Here is a 21,883-nt window from a genome sequence, read left to right as displayed (position 1 = left end):
AAGTGTAGCCTATGCGATGGTAAACTTTGTCTGTCTGTGCGTGCGTGCGTGCGTATGTATGTATGTGTGTATGTCTGTGGTAGAAACTTTAACATTTTTGGCTAAACACCGAAATACTCATTTCACGTGGTTAATTTTCAAGCACCATCTTCAAATTATTGAAGCAATGATCAACATTGTGTCGGCATGTGTGTAGTTAAAGCGTGTATCCAAAGAAAACGGGTGGTGGGGGGTTTTGAAGGGGTACAAGCAGTTGACTGATTTGTGTCGTGTTTGGCATGTAGACGGCAGGTCAGGTGTCAAGATCAGGTCAGGGGTCGCGCGAAGGATTGTGGTCCAGTTCTCACCTCGCCGATGAAGACGATTTCATGTTGTTCGGTTTCTAAGCTCCAGAAAAGTAAATAAAGAAGATACCAAAGGGAGATTTCCTACAATTTGATCTGCACAGCGTGTTTCCAATGTCCACGCGAGGAAGAGCTGTCGAAAGCGCGGCAGTCAGTGTCGATCTTGCAGCCGTATCCCGGTAAGTTCAGAGACAGATCTAGTGTCTCCCACTCTGATAACGTGTCACCTACTGTTAATCCGTTTTGTTTTAATTTCTTTTTATTTCAGCAGACACGGATGTCAAACACAGTGCTAGGCAGTCACCTCTAGTGAAATGAGTTGATCTAAAGTGCCTGTAATGTTTGGATGTCTTTGCTCGTGGTTCGATTTATGTGAATTTCAAGACTTGCAGTAGAGTCTCAAGTTAAGTTTACTCTGCCCGAAAAAAACTGTCCACCATTTACTTGAACATGCAGATATAAGGAAACGGAATGAATCTGTTCTCAAAGTCAAAATGATCACGATTTTTTCCTCAGATTCAAAACATGCACTGTCATGGTTTTGTCTGTACAATTTAGTAAGTCTTAAGTACTTTGCAACAACTTCCTTGAACGTGAAAGACAGTTTTTGAATGCTAGATCTGTATCGCGTTTCATTCCAGACTCGATCCTCTCTTTGATTGTAGATCTACTGTTTGCTGTTTACGCACTATCATATGATTCGCTATGTAACGTTTGGTAAGCTTACCTTGCCACAGCTTTCTTGTCTTTGTTGGCATTTCTGGCTGTGTTGACCGTCAGAATTATTTTAAGAACCAGGGTGCTGCAGTCGACATGTTTCGCATATTGTAGGGTTACCATGCTGCATAGGTAAAGTGGCTTGTATAACCTGACTATTCTGTTTCAAAACACTGTTTATATTTGTGTAGGTTGTAGTCATCATAACTAATCGCATTTTGCCATTTGTTTCAGAAAGGAGGTTAACCTACAACAAGATCGACGCTATGTCAGATATATGCCTCAGCCACATGAAGACTTCCGAATTTAGATCTACTCGGCATGGTGACAAGTCTTGATGAAAAGTATAGGACTGAGGACAGCAGTGGAAAAAGTGCCCACATGGCAGGTACCTAACCTATTACCCTAGTCATTTTATCTGTTTGCCTTCTTTTGAAAATTATACATGGAGTTGATATGATGTGTTAGTTTTAACTGTGTGTGTGTGTGTGTGTGTGTGTGTGTGTGTGTGTGTGTGTGTGTGTGTGTGTGTTTGTGTGTGTGTGTTACGGAGTGAGTGAGTTTGTGTTATGTTACTGTTTGTTGATTTCTTACCGGAGCCTTGAAGGCTTCGCCTCTTGTTTGTCTTTCTCTTGCATGCATGGTGTATTCATGTTTCCAAGCCCGGAGACTTTCGCTGTGAACTTGGGTTCTTCATCCTGCACATTCGTGCATACGGGGGTGTTCGGCCACAGAGGAGAGTCTACACAAAGTTGACTCTGGGAAATAAATCCCTCACCGAACCTGGGGATCAAACCCAGGCCGATCGAGACAACTGGTTTTGAAGCCACCGCCGACTGACCTATTTCCCCGCCCGCTACGATGAAAGTGTAGAAGTTGCCAGCTCTGCATAAACTATAAGCTGTTACATGCCAAGAGGCAACAGAGCACTGACGGGCGAAGTGGCGCAGTGGAAAGACGTCGGCCTCCTAATCGGGAGGCAGACCTGTTTACCCTAAACCTGAGGCAAGAGTACTTTTTCAAAAAGTTGAGTGTATTTTTCAAAAAGTTGGTGTACTTTGCAAGCAAAGCCATATGGGCTAGGGAAAACGTACGCGTGGGTGCAAACGTGTTTGTGTAAGAATAGCATGTCTTGTGAACATCTTCAGAATTTAACTCCTTCCGATACAACAGGGATAAAACAATTTTATTTACCTGTCAGTTTATAACATTATAACCAGTGTCTTCCAAGCAGATTGATAATGAAAAGATGAAGTTCGTGAAATAACATCTGCGGTTGACAGTGGCAAGTTCATTTTTACAATCATCTCAGAAAACATTGCTTCAGCACGGACTACAGCCTTTTCTTCTGGCAGGACTCGATTTGCTTTGCGGGAATGAAATTCATAATTCCTTGGCAGCTTTCAGCGGATTTCTTTGCAGCAACCTTGTCCATGTGAGTTTTGGAACTACAGTGTCGTTCGATGTCATATTTCCCAGCATGGGCAACGGAGAAATCTGATTTACAATACTTGCAGTGTGCATGACTTTTTCCCATAGTAGACTCCACAATTCCTGGCTCTTTCTTATATTTCTCCAAGAAAATCTGGTGCTTCTGCTGTTTAGACTTGGTACAGTCATCCGAAACTGGCACATTTTACCGCTTCATTTTCCCACGATTGTCCAGACGATCGCACGCACAGAATGCCAACAACTGAACAAGGTTTCCACAGCTGAAGACTCGCTGTCATGGTTATCTCCCTTCGACCGAAACCGGTATCGGTTGTACCATCCCGTAATTAGCACACCAACACCGGAAAACGTATTCTAGACTTTTCCTTATGCGTATTTTGTGCGTGTGTCGCGTATTTGCGTACTGATAATAATTTGGCGTACAAAATACGCCTAAATCGTACTGGTAAACAGGTCTGGGGAGGTCGTGAGTTCGAATCCCGGTCGCTGCCGCCTGGTGGGTTAAGAGTGGAGATTTTTCCGATCTCCCAGGTCAACTTATGTGCAGACCTGCTAGTGACTTAACCCCCTTCGTGTGTACACGCAAGCACAAGACCAAGTGCGCACGGAAAAGATCCTGTAATCCATGTCAGAGTTCGGTGGGTTATAGAAACACGAAAATACCCAGCATGCTTCCTCCGAAAGCGGCGTATGGCTGCCTAAATGGCGGGGTAAAACTAACATACACGTAAAACTCCACTCCTGCTAAAAACATGAGTGAACGTGGGAGTCTCAGCCCATGAACGAAGAAGAAGAAGAAGAACAGAGCACTCACGCGGTTCTGCGAACAACGGCCAAGGCGCAGAATCTGGACACATCTTTCTCCTTATGGAAGTCACACCTTTAAAAATCAACACAACAAATTATTCGTATAAAACTTTAGTGTAACAATGTCTTACTCAAATTTACACAAGCAGTTCTTATTTTAAACCCTATGACAGTTGAGTTAGACCAGGCAACCACATTTGGACTATAACTTATTGTACATACCTATTGTTTTAAACATCTTTTCTTTTTTAACCAGCTCTGCTGACAACCCTGTGCACAATCAAAACAGACAAAAACTAAAACTCGTTATCCAATCATAAGAATATACCACAGATACAACATTTCTCAAGTCTAATGTGATCTAAGAGTGGGCTCAAATTCACTTATGTTGTGGCTGCAGCAATAAACTCCAACTGCGACCTGTCCAATCTAGACGTGATCTGAGAGCAGGCCTACTCCCCCCCCCCCCCCCCCCCCCCCCCCCATCCAACATTAACCATCAGCCCTCCCCCCAAAAAAACACAAATTACCACTGGCGCCAAACTTACGTTGTGGCTGGAATAAACTCCCACTGCGACCCATCCAGCCTGGATGTGATCTGAGAGCGGGCCAGCCTCTCCGTACCGGGTTTTCCGGAGGCTGCGAGCAGCGCCACCACCAGATCCTCGATGGAGCAGACCTTTCCCAGGGGGTTTTCGCCGTTGTTACCGGCAACCATGGCCCCTCGCACCCACATCCAGTCGCACAGGTATTTGATTTTGTCATAGTCGTTGGTCTGGCCAGCCGAAATAAAAAATACAGAAAATATAGAGGTGGGACAGAAAATAACAAAATTAACCCCTTCACTGCCCACCCCGTATGTATTACGTGGTCATTTTTGGTTTGTCCTACGCCCATACACGTACTAGGTATGTGGCATTTACATCAGCACTTTTCAGGACATTTGTGAAAACTAAATGGGAGGTAACCACTGTCCAACTTCTTGATGGGGTTTAAACACAGTTCTTTCCCATTGACCAGCAATACCAAAATGCTAATATACTGTGGCAGTGAAGGGGTTAAGGACGAAAGTCTCTTGTACATTTAAATTCTTGTTCTTCTCTCACCGACACACACACACACACACACAGACAGAAACACACACAAGAAAAGCATAAAAATAAAGGGTAGACTACTTCAAGATGTCAAAAAGCACACAACGCACCAGGCAGTAGAGAACATACAGACACACACACACAAAAGGAAAACCCAAAAGACGAAAAGTAAAGGGTAAGCAATGTCAAAAAGCACACTACATACCAGGCAGTAGAGAACATGTTTACAGACTCACACACACGCATCATATCTTTCCAGGTATATATTTCAAAAACAGATAAAATGTAGTTTGTGCAGTTGTCACTGAAGGAAATCTTGTGCAATCGTCACACACAGACACGCACACACAAACAAAAGAAAACACAACATTCAAGGGTAAGCTACTTCAAGATGTCAAAAAGCACACAACGTACCAGACAGTAGAGGGGAGGGTACTCTCCGTCCTTGACCCCTGCCTTCATCACCTGCAGCATTTTCTGCCAGATGCGGCGGTAGTCCTCGGAATCGTCCTCCATCTTCTGGGCGGGGATTTTGTGAAATTCTTCCGCTAAAAAGGCAGGGTAAATGTGATGATGAAGGGTTTAGTCTTTCAACAATACCTCATACAGTGGTACCCTCCCCCCCCCCCCCCTTCTAACACTTTGTACCCCACCTATGTTGACCAAGTTTTTTTTTAGCCGAGACCAGCTGTGCTGCAGCAGGTCACTCAGAATAGTAGTAACTGTGTAAAAACTGTGTATCAACACGCTGGAATGCAGGCGTTAGATGGACGTTACAGGAAGCGACTAAAGCTAACAGTCTGAGCGGATATATCCATACCTGGTCAGATAGAGCCATATAAGTGGATATATCCGTACCTGGGAGACAATGAGTGAAGGCCTTGTTTCCTCAGACTTTCTGTTCACAACCCCTGTAAAACCACCCCCATTTTAAGACCCCCTCTCTTTGAAGACCCGATTTTCCCAGATTTGTGGAGGTTGTATAAGGCGGGGTTCCACTATGACATAAATAAATCCCTGCGCCTTGAATATGTGCGCGATATAAATTGCATAAAAATTTTTTTTTAAAAATTAAAAAAATCCCTGCGCTTAGAACTGTACCCACGGAATACGTGCGATATAAGCCTCATATTGATTGATTGATATTGATTGGTTCCACTGCACCCCCATTAAACTTACTTTGAGACCCTCCATGTTTTTCTCACGCGCTTCCGTCCTAGTCTCTCCTTGTGGTTGTCTGTATGTTCTCCCCCCCCCCCCCTTTTTTTTCTCTCCGTAGAATGCTTTATAGAGCAATGTGTTATTCATTGATATGTGTGATTGCGCGTTAAATGTTATGTTGTTGTAGTATTTTTTTGATTGTACAGTGGAACCCCCCTTTTAAGACCTCCATAAATCTGAGAAAATTGAGTCTTAAAAAAGAGGGAGTCTTAAAATGGGGGTAATTTTGCAGAGGTTATGAACAAAAAGTCTGAGAAAACAAGGTCTTAAAAAGGAGGGAGTCTTAAATCGGTGGGTCTTAAAAGGGGGGTTCCACTGTACAGCGCTTTGAGCAGGGTTAAACCCTGGATACATGCGCTATATAAATATTATGCATTATTATTCCTCTGATTTGATTTAGTTCCCCATCCCCCACAATTTGTTCTTCTGGTTTGTTATTACCAGCGAAAAAACCCGATAGTTCTAAAAATCAACCAGTAGGTCATACAGGCAACAAATTTTGTTCCGGTAATTTCTCATTTCAACCATTAAAATACCGGTAATTACCGGTTAACGCCAATACTGACATAACATTAACAGCCAAAAACAACCAAAATGTATCTCCTTCTAAATGAATAAATGGCCAACAACAAAGAATTGCAGCAGTTTTTGCTTCTCAAAGAAACAATTCAGAAAGGTTGCAAAAAACCCAGTTAGTGTCAATCCGAGATAAAGTTCACTTACAGACTTTATCCGCCTGAAAGCGAAACCCCATCGGAATGTCACCTGAAACAAAAAGAGCGATAATCATGTATTAATAATAATAATAATAATAATAATAAGAACATTTATATAGCGCTAAATCAAAAACTTTCGTTAAAAAGGCTTGCTCTAAGCGCTTGACATCTAAACTAAAACGTCATTCACACTCTTTACAATGATGTACAAGAACTTCATGTCACACTCTTTCATTCAGTATTATCAACGCCAAGAATCAAACAGGTGGGAAAAGGTGAAGAGGGAATATACACATAAGATGCATTCTGAATCAAACGAACCGAGGAATGAGGGGGAGACTAAAAGTAGTAGCTCAGTTGGTGAAGCACTGGACTTGTCATCTTTGGTTAACCAGTTCAAACCTGAGCCAGACCGGACACGAGTCAAAATTATGTGCATCCATGTCCCACCTCCGTGGATGGGCAGATGGCGGATAACTTCTAAACACAAACACACCCGAGTAGTGCGACTCTTGTTGCTGCTAGCTTTCCACTGGGAGGAAAGGACCTACATTTTCAAGCAATTGGATAATGATAAGGCTCCCATAAATAAAATGTTCAATTTGATGACAATTTAAGGCACACAACAAAGAGGGTTGGTTGGTTGGTTACCGTTCTAGTTTTATGTGTGGTTTTAATTTTTTACATTTTATTAGCACAGGCATATGTGGCTTTTTATTGGCCAAATATTGATCAAGCTGTGTCCCCTGGGTGTAAAAGAAGAGTAACTTTATTAGTAACTAGATGATTACCCGCTTCGCCGGGTACCGGCTTCACCGGGAAGAAGTAGAGCCGAATACGAAGGAAAGGAGATAAACGCGCAAAACACTGGAGACCTTCTAAAAATAGTAACGTGCAGTGACCTTCTAAAAATAGTAACGTAGTAACGGGAATATGGATTGACGCCACACGGAGGAAGGGAGATAATCGCGGCTGAAAACACTGGAGAAGATAAGGAAGAGTTACTGGTAGTGGATCCCGACAACAAAACAAAACAAGTTGCGTAAGGCGAAAATACAACATTTAGTCAAGTAGCTGTCGAACTCACAGAATGAAACTGAACGCAATGCCATTTTTCAGCAAGACCGTATACTCGTAGCATCGTCAGTCGACCGCTCATGGCAAAGGCAGTGAAATTGACAAGAAGAGCGGGGTAGTAGTTGCGCTAAGAAGGATAGCACGCTTTTCTGTACCTCTCTTTGTTTTAACTTTCTGAGCGTGTTTTTAATCCAAACATATCATATCTATATGTTTTTGGAATCAGGAACAGACAAGGAATAAGATGAAAGTGTTTTTAAATTGATTTCGACAATTTAATTTTGATAATAATTTTTATATATTTAATTTTCAGAGCTTGTTTTTAATCCAAATATAACATATTTATATGTTTTTGGAATCAGAAAATGATGGAGAATAAGATGAACGTAAATTTGGATCGTTTTATAAATTTTTATTTTTTTTTACAATTTTCCGATTTTTAATGACCAAAGTCATTAATTAATTTTTAAGCCACCAAGCTGAAATGCAATACCGAAGTCCGGGCTTCGTCGAAGATTACTTGACCAAAATTTCAACCAATATGATTGAAAAATGAGGGCGTGACAGTGCCGCCTCAACTTTTACAAAAAGCCGTATATGACGTCATCAGACGTTTATCAAACAAGAAGGGCAAAGCCCATACGACTCACATGCTTGACCTTGACCTTTCATGACATCATACACTAAGAACTGCTTTACACATTTTTCCTACCAAAATGCATGTGACCTTGACCCAAGGTCAAGGTCATCCAAGGTCATGCAACACAAAGCTGTTAATTCAAGACATAGGAAGTACAATGGTGCTTATTGGCTCTTTCTACCATGAGATATGGTTACTTTTAGTGGTTCACTACCTTATTTTGGTCACATTTCATAAGGGTCAAAGTGACCTTGACCTTGATCATATGTGACAAAATGTGTCTCATGATGAAAGCATAACATGTGCCCCACATAATTTTTAAGTTTGAAACAGTTATCTTCCATAGTTCAGGGTCAAGGTCACTTCAAAATATGTATACAATCCAACTTTGAAGAGCTCCTGTGACCTTGACCTTGAAGCAAGGTAAACCAAACTGGTATCAAAAGATGGGGCTTACTTTGCCCTATATATCATATATAGGTGAGGTATTCAATCTCAAAAACTTCAGAGAAAATGGGAAAAATGTGAAAAATAGCTGTTTTTTAGACAACATTTATGGCCCCTGCGACCTTGACCTTGAAGCAAGGTCAAGATGCTATGTATGTTTTTTGGGGCCTTGTCATCATACACCATCTTGCCAAATTTGGTACTGATAGACTGAATAGTGTCCAAGAAATATCCAACGTTAAAGTTTTCCGGACGTCCGGACGGACGGACGGACGACTCGGGTGAGTACATAGACTCACTTTTGCTTCGCATGTGAGTCAAAAAATGAAAAATACGTATGGGGATATCATACCCAGGAACTCTCATGTCAAATTTCATAAAGATCGGTCCAGTAGTTTGGTCTGAATCGCTCTACACGCACGCACACACACACACACATACACCACGACCCTCGTCTCGATTCCCCCCTTTACGTTAAAATATTTAGTCAAAACTTGACTAAATATAAAAACAAAAAAAATCGGTTCAGCGCGCACAGCGCTGCGCGCTGAGAGCACGTGTTGAAATATCTCATCGATGAGGTTGTGTCCAGGGTGTAGCTGAATACGGTGTCCAAATTTGAAAAAGATCCACCGAGAACTTTGGCCGTGCATCGCGAACAGACAGACAGACAGACAGACACTAGTCGTATATATATATAGAAGTCCGAAAATCAAGGATGTAAGTCGCTTGTTCATTCCAATGCTTGTTATTCTCTCAGGTGCCAGGAGATTGGTTCCGTATAACTCTTGCTTACTCCATTACGCATGTCGTATGCATTTAGTGCGCTTACTTCCCTTTGATTATCTGATGTCTGAAAATCGAATTTTGTCATTTTTAATTTCTTTCTTTTTTTTAAGGTTCAAAAAGGTTCTATGGTTAGGAGGAGAAAATGAGACAAGTCGGGGAATCAGAAACATTGAATTTTGTGTTCTTGGCCACACATACACCTGAGTAGCGCAACAGTCGGTGCTGCTTGCTTTGTACTGGGAACAAGGGACCTACACTTCCCAGCTTCTTCTTCAGCGTTCGACAGTTGTGTCCCCCATAATCTTAGGCCTGCTGATCGTATCAACTCGCAGGTTCCACGCAGGTCTTCCACAGTTCCGCAAAGTTTTGTGTCGGGGGTTGTCCTCTCTGGCAACTTCCCAGCAATTGAATATTAAGCAATGACAATGGAAACAAAATTCCCCTCACCTGGCCAGACAAACTGATGGTAGAACTGTACGATGCCTTGTTTGACTGTACTCACCTGGCCAGACAAACTGATGATAGAACTGTACGATGCCTTGTTTGAGAGAGTACTCCACCATGGCCAGCTCGCGCGGCAGGAACTCTCTCTCCACGGTGTTGTCGCTCTCCGACAGCTCACACATCTCTTGAAAGTTGATGAAGTAAAACCTCTCCTGCGTCAAGTCTGATAAAAACAAAAGCAATAACTTAGCAATTAACAACAAAATAGCTCCATTCACTCATTAAAGGAAATCACAGCAAAGGTCAACAACAAATAAAAATAACTGGCTGCATAATGAAGATATTCATAATCAATTACAACAGAAAACAGAAACAAAAAACAGTGTATTGTTCAACATGTGATATGAATAACCATGTTCATACTCAGAAGAACCCTTTGCCCCTCCCCCCCCCCCCCCCCCAAAAAGTCTGTTTACGGTATCCCGACCGACCCTATTTTTTCGCGCGACCCTAGACTTTTTTTGGGCATTTGGGAAATAAAAAAAAGTCTGTTTTTGGGCAAATGTTTAAAAAAATAAAAAAAAATCCCGACCTGCCGACCCTATTTTTTTGGCCTATGTTACCGTAAACAGACTTTTTTTTTTTTTTCCCTTAACCCCCCTCCTGTTTTTCTGTTCATAGCATTTGCAAATTTGCCTCCATTTTAAGACATCCTCCGGGGGGGATGTAGCTCAGTCGGTAGCGCGCTGGATTTGTATCCAGTTGGCCGCTGTCAGCGTAAGTTCGTCCCCACGTTCGGCGAGATATTTATTTCTCAGAGTCAACTTTGTGTGCAGACTCTCCTCGGTGTCCGAACACCCCCGTGTGTACACGCAAGCACAAGACCAAGTGCGCACGAAAAAGATCCTGTAATCCATGTCAGAGTTCAGTGGGTTATAGAAACACGAAAATACCCAGCATGCTTCCTCTGAAAGCGGCGTATGGCTGCCTAAATGTCTGGGTAAAAACGGTCATACACGTAAAAGTCGTGGGAATTTCAGCCCATGAACGAACAAACAAACAAGACATCCTCCTTTAATGACCAAACAACTTTTTTGTTCAGGTAAGAACTTTTTTTGTTTGTTTGTTTGCTTAACGCCCAGCCGACCACGAAGGGCCATATCAGGGCGGTGCTGCTTTGACATATAACGTGCGCCACACACAAGACAGAAGTCGCAGCACAGGCTTCATGTCTCACCCAGTCACATTATTCTGACACCGGACCAACCAGTCCTAGCACTCACCCCATAATGCCAGACGCCAGGCGGAGCAGCCACTAGATTGCCAATTTTAAAGTCTTAGGTATGACCCGGCCGGGGTTCGAACCCACGACCTCCCGATCACGGGGCGGACGCCTTACCACTAGGCCAACCGTGCCGGTAGGTAAGAACTAATTGGAACAATTTTGTGCTAGCCAGGCAAGAATTTAACACGATTTGCCGATACCCAAAGAGTCTCTTCCACTCATCGATGAACAGCCAATGGGATTGGTAGCTGTTCAGCCGCCATATGTTTTTCTTGCGCTGCAAGCTCCTCCTTGGGGTTGTTCGCCTACTCTCGCCAAATCCTAGCCTTCCTCGAGTTGAGCAGCCCCGAGAAACACAGCTTCCTAGCTTCTCGCAACAATCATCTCTCTGCTAAGAAACGGATACTGATTTGTTTAACATTTCTGTTGGTCTTACAGGCTAACATCAGCAAGCGGCAGATGTAGCTCTAGTTTCTCCAGCTTGCAACACTAAATTTAGAGAGGTTCCACTGTTCCTTTTCCAGGCCAAATTTGATATACAGTGTATTTGTGTGCATGACTATGAGTGCGTGTTTGTTGCTTGCATTTTTTAACGGGGGACTGAGTTTCTAAGATTTTTGTAGGCCAAATTCAGCGCGCGGCAGATGTAGCTCTGGTTTCACCTGCTTGCAACACTAAATTTAGAGAGGTTCCACTGTTCCTTTTCCAGGCCAAATTTGATATACAGTGTATTTGTGTGTATGACTATGAGTGCGTGTGTGTTGCTTGCATTTTTTAACGGGGGACTGAGTTTCTAACATTTTTGTAGGCCAAATTCAGCGCGCGGCAGATGTAGCTCTGGTTTCACCTGCTGGCAACGCTAAATTTAGATTTTTGACCTTCTACTATCACAAGGCTGGAGACTGATGTATGTCTTAATAGAGGCGTTCCACGGATCCTTTTCCAGGCCAAATTTGATATACAGTGTGTGACTGTGAGAGCGCGTGTGTTGCATGTAGGTCTTACAGGCCAAATTCAGCGCGCAGCCGATGTAGCTCTGGTTTCTTGTGCTCGCAACGCTAAATTTAGATCTTTGACATTCTACTATCACAAGGCTGGAGACGGATGTATGTCTCAACAGAGGCGTTTCACTGTACCTTTTCCAGGCCACTTGGACGTGACAGCTTTAATCTCCGCCTCACGGCGCCTTCTTGCATCTTCGGCCGGGTCACGTCTTTGCTGGTGACAACGAGCAAACAATGAATAAAACGAATTAAGATACAGACAAAGTGAGAGAAAAGGCAGTCCACAAACAAAACAGTAAAAAGTAAGGGGAAACCCATAAAAGAAGCAGAAAAGTAATAAAAAGATCAAAAAATAAAATATACATGTACTGCACTTGTTTGCCTCTTTTCTGGAATGTTATTAGTAAAATTACTGTAGATCACCCATTTTAAGATGCCCCCCCCCCCCCCCCAATTTAAACAGTACTTAAACACCACCCTCCCTTCCAAGACCCTGTTTTCTCAAATTTTCTGTTCATAACCATTTACTCCCATTTTAGGGCGGGGATGTAGCTCAGTCGGTAGCGCGCTGGATTTGTATCCAGTTGGCCGCTGTCAGCGTGAGTTCGTCCCCACATCGGCGAGAGATTTATTTCTCAGAGTCAACTTTGTGTGTAGACTCTCCTCGGTGTCCGAACACCCCCCGTGTGTACATGCAAGCACAAGACCAAGTGCGCAAGAAAAAATCCTGTAATCCATGCCAGATAGTTCGGTGGGTTATAGAAACACGAAAATACCCAGCATGCTTCCTCCGAAAACGGCGTATGGCTGCCTAAATGGCGGGGTAAAAACGGTCATACGCGTAAAAGCCGTGGGAGTTTCAGCCCATGAACAAAGAAACAAACAAACAGTACTTAAACACCCCCCTCCCTTCCAAGACCCTGTTTTCTCAGATTTTCTGTTCATAACCATTTACCCCCATTTTAAGACTTCCTCATTATTAAGTCCTTTACCTTAACGGCACAGTAAGCCTCCCGTAAACCATCACAGATACGGTCAGGCTTTTACACACAGTACAAACACCCTTTCATTTAAACACTCACCGATTGAGAACATCCTAGGTGCCCTCCGTAAAGAGCGAACAATTTTCAAAGAATTTATTTTTGCGTGGTTTATCTTACCCCTGAGCCATCGTGAACCCGTGTGATCCAGTTTCCCCTTTTCACAATGTAGTCGTCAGTTAGTCATTTGAATGCGACTCGATGTGAGCTTATCTACAATAGCACGTTTTTATGCACGAAACAAACGGCTGTGGTTCACAAGAACTCTAGCGATGGCTTTTGACTTGAGAGGAACGGCGATATATATTCCGCATAAACCGTCGTCTGCTGCGACCCTGGCGTGACCCTGCTTCCGGGCTTTTCTTTTTTCAAACTTTCACAACTTCGAATTGCACTGATCTTGTCTTGATGAAAAAAGAATTCTTTTATGATTAAAGAATGTTTGTGTAACAAGCTGTCAATTTATTATTTAGATTTTAAAAGTTAGGTCTAGCGCAAAAACGCACCACGGTCCAAAAACATTCTGATAATCATCGATAAACGGCTATCGCCAGTTTAAGGGAAGTAACTCATTTTTGACCTGAGTTCAGGATGGGTCCAAAAAGTGTTCGAGACAATCTGCAAAATTAATTCTTTAAAACTTGCTCGCTCTTTACGTAGGGCACCTAGGATGTTCCCGTTTGGTGAGCGTTCAAATGGAAGGGTGTTTGTACTGTGTGTAAAAGCCTGACAGTATCTGTGATGGTTTACGGGAGGCTTACTGTCCGGGCGTGATTTCCGGGATATTCATAACAGCCGTCCAGCACCAAAACGAGGCGCCATTGTTGTAAAGGGCCAAGTCCACAAAAATAAATTCTTTGAAAATTTCTCACGCTCGACAGAAAGCAGCCAGTATGTTCTCGTTCGGTGAGCGTTTAAATGGAAGTATGCTTGTACTGTATGTAGACGCTCGGGGTTTACGGGAGGCTTACTGTGCCTTTAATGATAGGGGCTGGATAGCTCAGTTGGTAGAGCACTGGACTTGTGATGTAAAGGTTCTTTCTTTATTTGGTGTTTAACGTCGTTTTCAACCACGAAGGTTATATCGCGACGGGGAAAGGGGGGAGATGGGATAGAGCCACTTGTCAATTGTTTCTTGTTCACAAAAGCACTAATCAAAAATTTGCTCCAGGGGCTTGCAACGTAGTACAATATATTACCTTTCTGGGAGAATGCAAGTTTCCAGTACAAAGGACTTAAAGGCAGAGTAAGCCTCCCGTAAACCATCACAGATACGGTCAGGCTTTTACACACAGTACAAACACCCTTTCATTTAAACACTCACCAATTGAGAACATCCTAGGTGCCCTCCGTAAAGAGCGAACAATCTTCAAAGAATTTATTTTTGCGTGGTTTATCTTACCCCTGAGCCATCGTGAACCCGTGTGATCCAGTTTTCCCTTTTCACAATGCAGTCGTCATAGTTAGTCATTTGAATGCGACTCGACGTGAGCTTATCTACAATAGCACGTTTTTTTATGCACGAAACAACGGCTGTGGTTCACAAGAACTCTAGCGATGGCTTTTGACTGTTGAGAGGAACGGCGATTTGCACTGATAAACCGGCCGTCGTCTGCTACGACCCTTGCGTGACCCTGCTTCCGGGCTTTTCTTTTTTTAAACTTTCACAACTTCGAATTGTTCTGATCTTGTCTTGATGAAAAACGAATTCTTTTATGATTAAAGAATGTTTGTGTAACAAGCTGTCAATTTATTATTTAGATTTTAAAAGTTAGGTCTAGCGCAAAAACGAGGCGCCGTTGTTGTTAACGGAACAAGTCTACGAAAATAAATTCTTGGAAAATGTCTCACGCTCGACAGAAAGCAGCCAGGATGTTCCCGTTCGGTGAGCGTTCAAATGGAAGTATGCTTGTACTGTATTTAGACGCTCGGGGAGCTCTGTGATGGTTTACGGGAGGCTTACTGTGCCTTTAACATTTCTTACATACTGCTTGACTAAAATCTTTACAAAAATTGACTATATTCTATACAAGAAACACTTAACAAGTGTAAAAGGAGAAACAGAATCCGTTAGTCGCCTCTTACGACATGCTGGGGAGCATCGGGTAAATTCTTCCCCCTAACCCGCGGGGGGTTGATGTAAAGGTCACAGATTCAAATCCCGGCAGGGACGGACACGGGTTAACTTTATGTGCACTCAGAGACGGAATCTATGTCCCACCCCAGTGTCACCACAGTGGCACGTAAAAGACCTCGGTCATTCTGCCATAAGTACAGGTGGCTGATTACACTTAAGGTATTAGAACACACCTAACAGTAGGCTGGAGTAGCCTCCCTTCCCGGATTTAGAACGCGTTTCGTGTCGTAACAGATTATCCACTTATTAGCCATATCCGTATGCAAAATAATGAAATAAACATTAGGAAATGTCAGAAGTTTACAACTATCGACATTCTCTATCAGTGCAATAAAAAACAATCGTTAGAACTTGCATTTACGACATGTCGTGCGTGAGAACGTGTCACTGTAAACAAGCACTTCTTGCCTGGCTGAAGAACCATACGAGTCAATCTAAAACAGACAAGTAATGGAAAGCAGTCTGCGGATAAACATAACAAACTGCTGATGAAAAAGTGTGTTCGTCCCTGCTCTGGATAAAAGACATTGGACTGATGACAACGTGGCAGCGTTCACGCGAACAGATTTTTTTCAGATTATCGCTTCTACATTTTATTGCACGTACTTGGGGCAGATCAGAATTTCACACTGGAAGATGACAAATTGGTCTTGTGAGTTGAGAACCACATGTTCTTTGCCGACAGAAATCACGATGGGACAAGATGCAGATTGTGTTGAAGAGATGTTTGCAGATTATCGCATCTACATTTTATTGCTCAGATCAATGCACGAAGTTGGGGTAGATCTGAATTTCGCAATGCCGGAAGACGACAAATCGGTCTTTTGAGTTGAGAACCACATGTTCTTTGGCGGCAGAAATCACTATGGGACAAGATGAGGATTGTGTTGAGGAGGTTAATACTGACTGACTTTAGATGAAGAGTTCCTAGATCTGGTTTTTGTAGACTGAGAGGCATCATGATGATATCCTGTGTTTTTTTAACGTTCTTGGTGACAACGCGCCAGAATCGCACGAAGATCGAACTCTCGAAGAAAACAAGTTTATCGCTGAACATCGGAAATGTGAAAGTATTACTCTTCCTGTCTGATCAGTCTCCACGTTAAATCTACAGGCTACATTATTTATCAGGTAACTTACCAAACCGGAGTGTGTGTGTGTGTGTGTGTGTGTGTGTGTGTGTGTGTGTGTGTGTGTGTGTCAGTGTGTGTGTGTGTGTGCCCGGTGTGTGTGTGCCGGATTACCACCATTAACGCACCCTTTTGGACTTTTCTACGTAACCTTACTATGCCTGCTGTGACATTCACGAGGATTATTGTGATTCTTGGACAATCGTGTGCCTGTGCTGGACTTGCAGGAAGACAAACGGCGTCGGAACGTATACGTGCTGCCAAGTGTGCAGTGTGAACCGAGAGTGAATGTGTCATTGTGTGGAAGTTCTGCTTGATTGATTTATTCATGATTTAATTTGCCTTTTGGTTCAATAGAAAAATCTGTGTACGTTATACTTTGTATTTTGTGGTGTGATTCGCCCGAGTGCGAGACCCCCATCCCCGAACGCCTCTGTGGGTAGAATTGTATAATTGTGTGAGTAACGTGAGTGTGTAGATGAGAATGTGTAGATCTATGAGAATGTGAAAGTTGCTTTGGACCCAGACACACACAGCAGACTTCAACGCAACAGCTAAGTTTCAGCCTGACAAAGAAATTCGAGTGACACAGCTAAGGGCTGTACTTGTTATTTCTCTATTAAAACAAATGTTTCAAGATCTTTAGGCCAATAAAAAATAAATTGTCTGTTTCTAATAACATGGGTAAACAAAATAGGGTAGGTAGGTAGGGATTTTTAATTTTTTTTGCCAGGATAGAATTCTTCAAAATAACTAAATGACACAAAGAGACAAGACTCGCTATAGATAAATTTATATAAAAAAAAGTAAAAAATGTGACAAAGAATATAAAATGATTGTTTTACCTGGTCTGGAATCTTCAGTAGTAATTGCATAAAAAAAAGTCTGATATATATATATCAATTATCATGTTAACTTTTTCTTAAAATGGGTGCGCTAAATCCTAGTCTGTTTGTTTTTAATGGACTAAGCAATCCTTGGACTGACAGAAAATATGTATTTTAACAAGAAGAGCAAACGCTCGATCAAGTCACTTTCGCAGTTCTGAATATTATATGAGGCATCAGATGGACAGGAAGAAATTGCTATTCACAACACAATACAGATGTAAATAATTTGATGTAAAGAATAATCCTATAAAGTTTGAATCAAATCCGATGAATAGTTTCAGAGATATGATATTTCAATTTTTTTCCTTCAAGACATACCTGTGACCTTGAAAAAGGTCAAAGGTCACCAAAGCAGACGTCAAAGTGTAGAGGTCACTGGGAGTCACGTTCACATAAAATTTGAGCCCGGTCACTTTTATAGTTTCCGAGAAAAGCCCAACGTTAAGTTGTGTGTTGCCGAACAGAAAAGGCTAGTTATCTCCCTTGTTTTTCTGATAACGTTCGTAAAAGGCTACAGATGTAAATACTTTGATGTAAAGAATAATCCTACAAAGTTTCAATCACATCCGATGAACTTTGTCAAAGATATAAAATGTCTAATTTTTCCTTTGACGCTGACCTGTGACCTTGAAAAAGGTCAAAGGTCAACGAAACCATCGTTAAAGTGTAGAGGTCATTGGAGGTCACGACTAAACAAAATATGAGCCGGATCGCTTTGATAGTTTCCGAGAAAAGTCCAACGTTAAGGTGGTGTCTACGGACGGCCGGCCAGACGGCCGGCCGGCCGGCCGGCCGGACAGACTAACACTGACCGATTACATAGAGTCACTTTTTCTCAAGTGACTCAAAAATGTCCAGTTGCAAATTACTTATTTTTCTAATTGGAAGAGAATATACACTCTTTTGTGTTCAAATGGGCAGGGGGCGGGGGTAGTAAAAGGATCACAGTTCAAGATTGTGCGCGACAAGAGGTGTGTTTCTTTTAACTGTGATAAAGAGCGACAACTCAACTTGGTATCTAACACTATTTCTGAACACTGTAACCACTGTAACCACTTTAGCACTTTTAATTTATTTTTTCTGTCTTCCAAACTTCTTCTTCTTCTCCTCCTCTTCTTCTTCGTTCATGGGCTTAGACTCCCACGTTCACTCATGTTTTTAGCACGAGTGGATTTTTACGTGTATGACCGTTTTTACCCCGCCATTTAGGCAGCCATACGCCGCTTTCGGAGGAATTCCAAACTTCTAATTCAGCTTCAAAAAATGAGAAAAAAAGGTGTTTTTTTAATTCAACAGTTAAATCACTATGTTGGATATTCTATTTTGCTTCCCTATTTATCTTAAGTTTTTGATCATCTGATTACCTTGCTTTCCTATTTGTAAGATAATATGCACTCTTTTCTGAAAAATAGGTAGGGGGTAGGGGTAGTAAAAGCATCAAAGTTCAAGATTTTGCGCGACAAGAGGTGTGTTTCTTTTAACTGTGATGAAGAGGGATAACTCAACTTGGTATCTAACACTATTTCTGAACACTGTAACCACTTTAGCACTTTTAATTTATTTTTTTCTGTCATCCAAGTTTTGAATTCAGCTTACAAAATGAGTAAACAAGTGTGTTTTTTCTGAATTCAACAGTTAAATAACTCTGTTGGGTGTTCTTTTTTGCTTCCCTATTTCTGTTCTGAAGTTTTTGATCATCTGATTACCTTGCCTTTCTATTTGGAAGATAATATGCACTCTTTTCTGAAGAATGGGTAGGGGGTAGGGGTAGTAAAAGCATCACAGTTCAAGATTTTGCGCGACAAGAGGTGCGTTTCTTTTAACTGTGATGAAGAGGGATAACTCAACTTGGTATCTAACACTATTTCTGAACACTGTAACCACTTTAGCACTTTTAATTTATTTTTTTCTGTCATCCAAGCTTTAAATTCAGCTTATAAAATGAGTAAACAAGTGGGTTTTTTTCTGAATTCAACAGCTAAATCACTCTGTTGGGTGTTCTTTTTTGCTTCCCTATTTCTGTTCTGAAGTTTTTGATCATCTGATTATTTTGCCTTTCTATTTGGAAGATAATATGCACTCTTTTCTGAAGAATGGGTAGGGGTAGTAAAAGCATCACAGTTCAAGATTTTGCGCGACAAGAGGTGCGTTTCTTTTAACTGTGATGAAGAGGGATAACTCAACTTGGTATCTAACACTATTTCTGAACACTGTAACCACTTTAGCACTTTTAATTTATTTTTTTCTGTCATCCAAGCTTTAAATTCAGCTTATAAAATGAGTAAACAAGTGGGGTTTTTCTGAATTCAACAGCTAAATCACTCTGTTGGGTGTTCTTTTTTGCTTCCCTATTTCTGTTCTGAAGTTTTTGATCATCTGATTACCTTGCCTTTCTATTTGGAAGATAATATGCACTCTTTTCTGAAGAATGGGTAGGGGGTAGGGGTAGTAAAAGCATCACAGTTCAAGATTTTGCGCGACAAGAGGTGCGTTTCTTTTAACTGTGATGAAGAGGGATAACTCAACTTGGTATCTAACACTATTTCTGAACACTGTAACCAGTTTTGCACTTTTAATTTATTTATTTCTGTCTTCCAAGCTAATAAAATGAGTAAAAAAAGTGTGTTTTTTCTGAATTCACCAGTTAAATCACTATGTTGCATGTTCTATTTTGCTTCCCTATTTTTGTTCTGAAGTTTTGATCATCTGACTACCTTGCTTGTCTATTTGGAAGATAATATGCACTCTTTTCTGAAAAATGAGTAGGGGGTGGGGGTAGTAAAAGCATCACAGTTCAAAATTTTGCGCGACAAGAGGTGTATTTCTCTTAAAATTTGTGAAGAGGGATAACTCAACTTGTTATTTAACACTATTTCTGAACACTGTAACCACTTTAACACTTTTAATTTATGTTTGACTGTGTTCCATGCTTCAAATTGGGCTTCAAAAATGGATACATAAGGTTTTTTTCCAAATTCACCTGTAAAATCACTATGTTTGATGTTCTATTTTGCTTCCCTATTTCTCTTCTTCAGTTTCTGATCATCCGATTGTTTTTTTGTTAACATATTCACAATACAATATCACAATTTCTTCAGTAGGGTTTGCGTGAAAAAATCTCATACCTATGCTCAAACTTCAGTCGCTATCTCAAAATTTTGCGCGACAAGCTCTATTCATTTTGTTTTTTCCTGATAAACAAAACACTGAACTAACATAAAAACAAACCTTTAAAACTGCCTAACCACTTTGAAATATGGCCTCAGGTGTGAACTCCAGCCTTAAACTCGCACACACCTGGGTAGCGCGGCTCTGTTGCTCCTAGCTTTCCACTGGGAGGAAGCGACCCGAATTTCCCAGCATTGGGATAATCGGGATATAAAATTAAAAAAATAAACAGGCATGGGAATTGAAAAAAGTAAAAACGGCTGAAAATTTGTAAGTATTATCAAAGTCGACGGCGCGAAGCGCTTAGCCTTACTAGGGCTGATGGGGTCTATGTCGACCAAACGAGTGGGATTCCCTGTAGGTTCCTGGAGGGGGATTCCCTGTATACAGGGAATCCCACAGGGTGGAGTTTTTCAATAAAACTTGCAAACCATACTCGAATTTCTAAGAAATATCAAAAAAGATTGAAAAACATCAAATTCTACTGATGTCGCCAAGCATCACGTGACTTTCAGCGATATCAGCGACACGCTACAGGAACTAAATCCTGTGGTATTCCCTGTATACAGGGAATCCCTTTCCAGGAACTCCACCTACAGGGAATCCCACTCTTTTGGTCGACATAGACCCCATCAGCCTTACTAGGGGGGTCCGGGGGCATGCCCCCCCGGACATTTTTTTCTCCAAAGAACCCAAATTGTGCAATTTGGTGTCATTTGAGCTCCAAATTTGCCATTAAATTCAGTTTTCAGAACCATTTTTGCCTCTCCCATTTATTTTTTCGGCGGACACTTTTGCTTTTCGGCGGAACAAAAAATCATTTCGGCGGAAATTTGCCTTTTGGCGGACAATTCCCATGCCTGAATAAAATAAATAAAAATGATGAAGCCCTTACTCCAATGACGTTTCCCACATTGTCCAAGCGCCCCATGTCGCCGATTCCGCCTTTTGCCGCTCCGCGCTCGGCTTTGGCTCGGCGGTCCCATTCCCTCCTCTCCCCCACGTCCAAGCTCTAGAAAGAGAAAACAATAAAAGTGATAAAGGATTATGTGACGTGTTAAAATGCTTTACAGCAGGATTTCAATTTAAATTTGATATACATTGTATGTGTGTCTTTGGCTATGAGTATGTCACTGTGTGTGTGTGTGTGTGTGTGTGTGTGTGTGTGTGTGTGTGTGCATGTGTGACTGTGTGTGTGTGTTGCATGCATTTCTAATCTGGGCCGGGTCGTACACGGGTCAACTTTATGTGCAGACTCAGAGACGGTATCCATGTTCCATCCCCGTGTCACCATAAAGGACCTCTGTCATTCTGCCATAAATGCTGGTGGCTGATTTCACCTAAACATGCACCTGGGTAGCGCGATTCTGTTGGTGCTAGCTTTCCACTGTGAGGAACCGACCCAAATTTCCCAGCGATGGGACAATAAAGTAATGAACAAGAGGCGAAGCCTTCAAGGCTCCCGTCAGAAATCGACAAAC

At 41.8% G+C, this 21,883-nt stretch overlaps 1 protein-coding gene across 2 annotated transcripts in view; it reads right to left on the bottom strand.

The window, feature by feature from the left end:
* Nucleotides 1-21,883, bottom strand: part of LOC138973666 (uncharacterized) — a 42,501-nt gene that overhangs the window by 16,237 nt on the left and 4,381 nt on the right. For both annotated transcript variants that reach the window (XM_070346397.1, XM_070346398.1), the window contains exons 2-8: nt 21,298-21,414; nt 12,170-12,251; nt 9,807-9,971; nt 6,359-6,400; nt 4,829-4,962; nt 3,869-4,095; nt 3,328-3,393 (exon numbers count right to left, since the gene is read on the bottom strand). In XM_070346397.1, coding sequence (XP_070202498.1) covers nt 3,328-3,393; nt 3,869-4,095; nt 4,829-4,962; nt 6,359-6,400; nt 9,807-9,971; nt 12,170-12,251; nt 21,298-21,414 — 833 coding nt within the window. The remainder of the gene's footprint in view (nt 1-3,327; nt 3,394-3,868; nt 4,096-4,828; nt 4,963-6,358; nt 6,401-9,806; nt 9,972-12,169; nt 12,252-21,297; nt 21,415-21,883) is intronic.

Source organism: Littorina saxatilis, linkage group LG8, assembly GCF_037325665.1.
Source record: "Littorina saxatilis isolate snail1 linkage group LG8, US_GU_Lsax_2.0, whole genome shotgun sequence".
Lineage (NCBI taxonomy): Eukaryota > Metazoa > Mollusca > Gastropoda > Littorinimorpha > Littorinidae > Littorina > Littorina saxatilis.
Note: the sequence above shows the minus strand (reverse complement) of the source record. Positions and strands in the feature narration are given on the sequence as shown.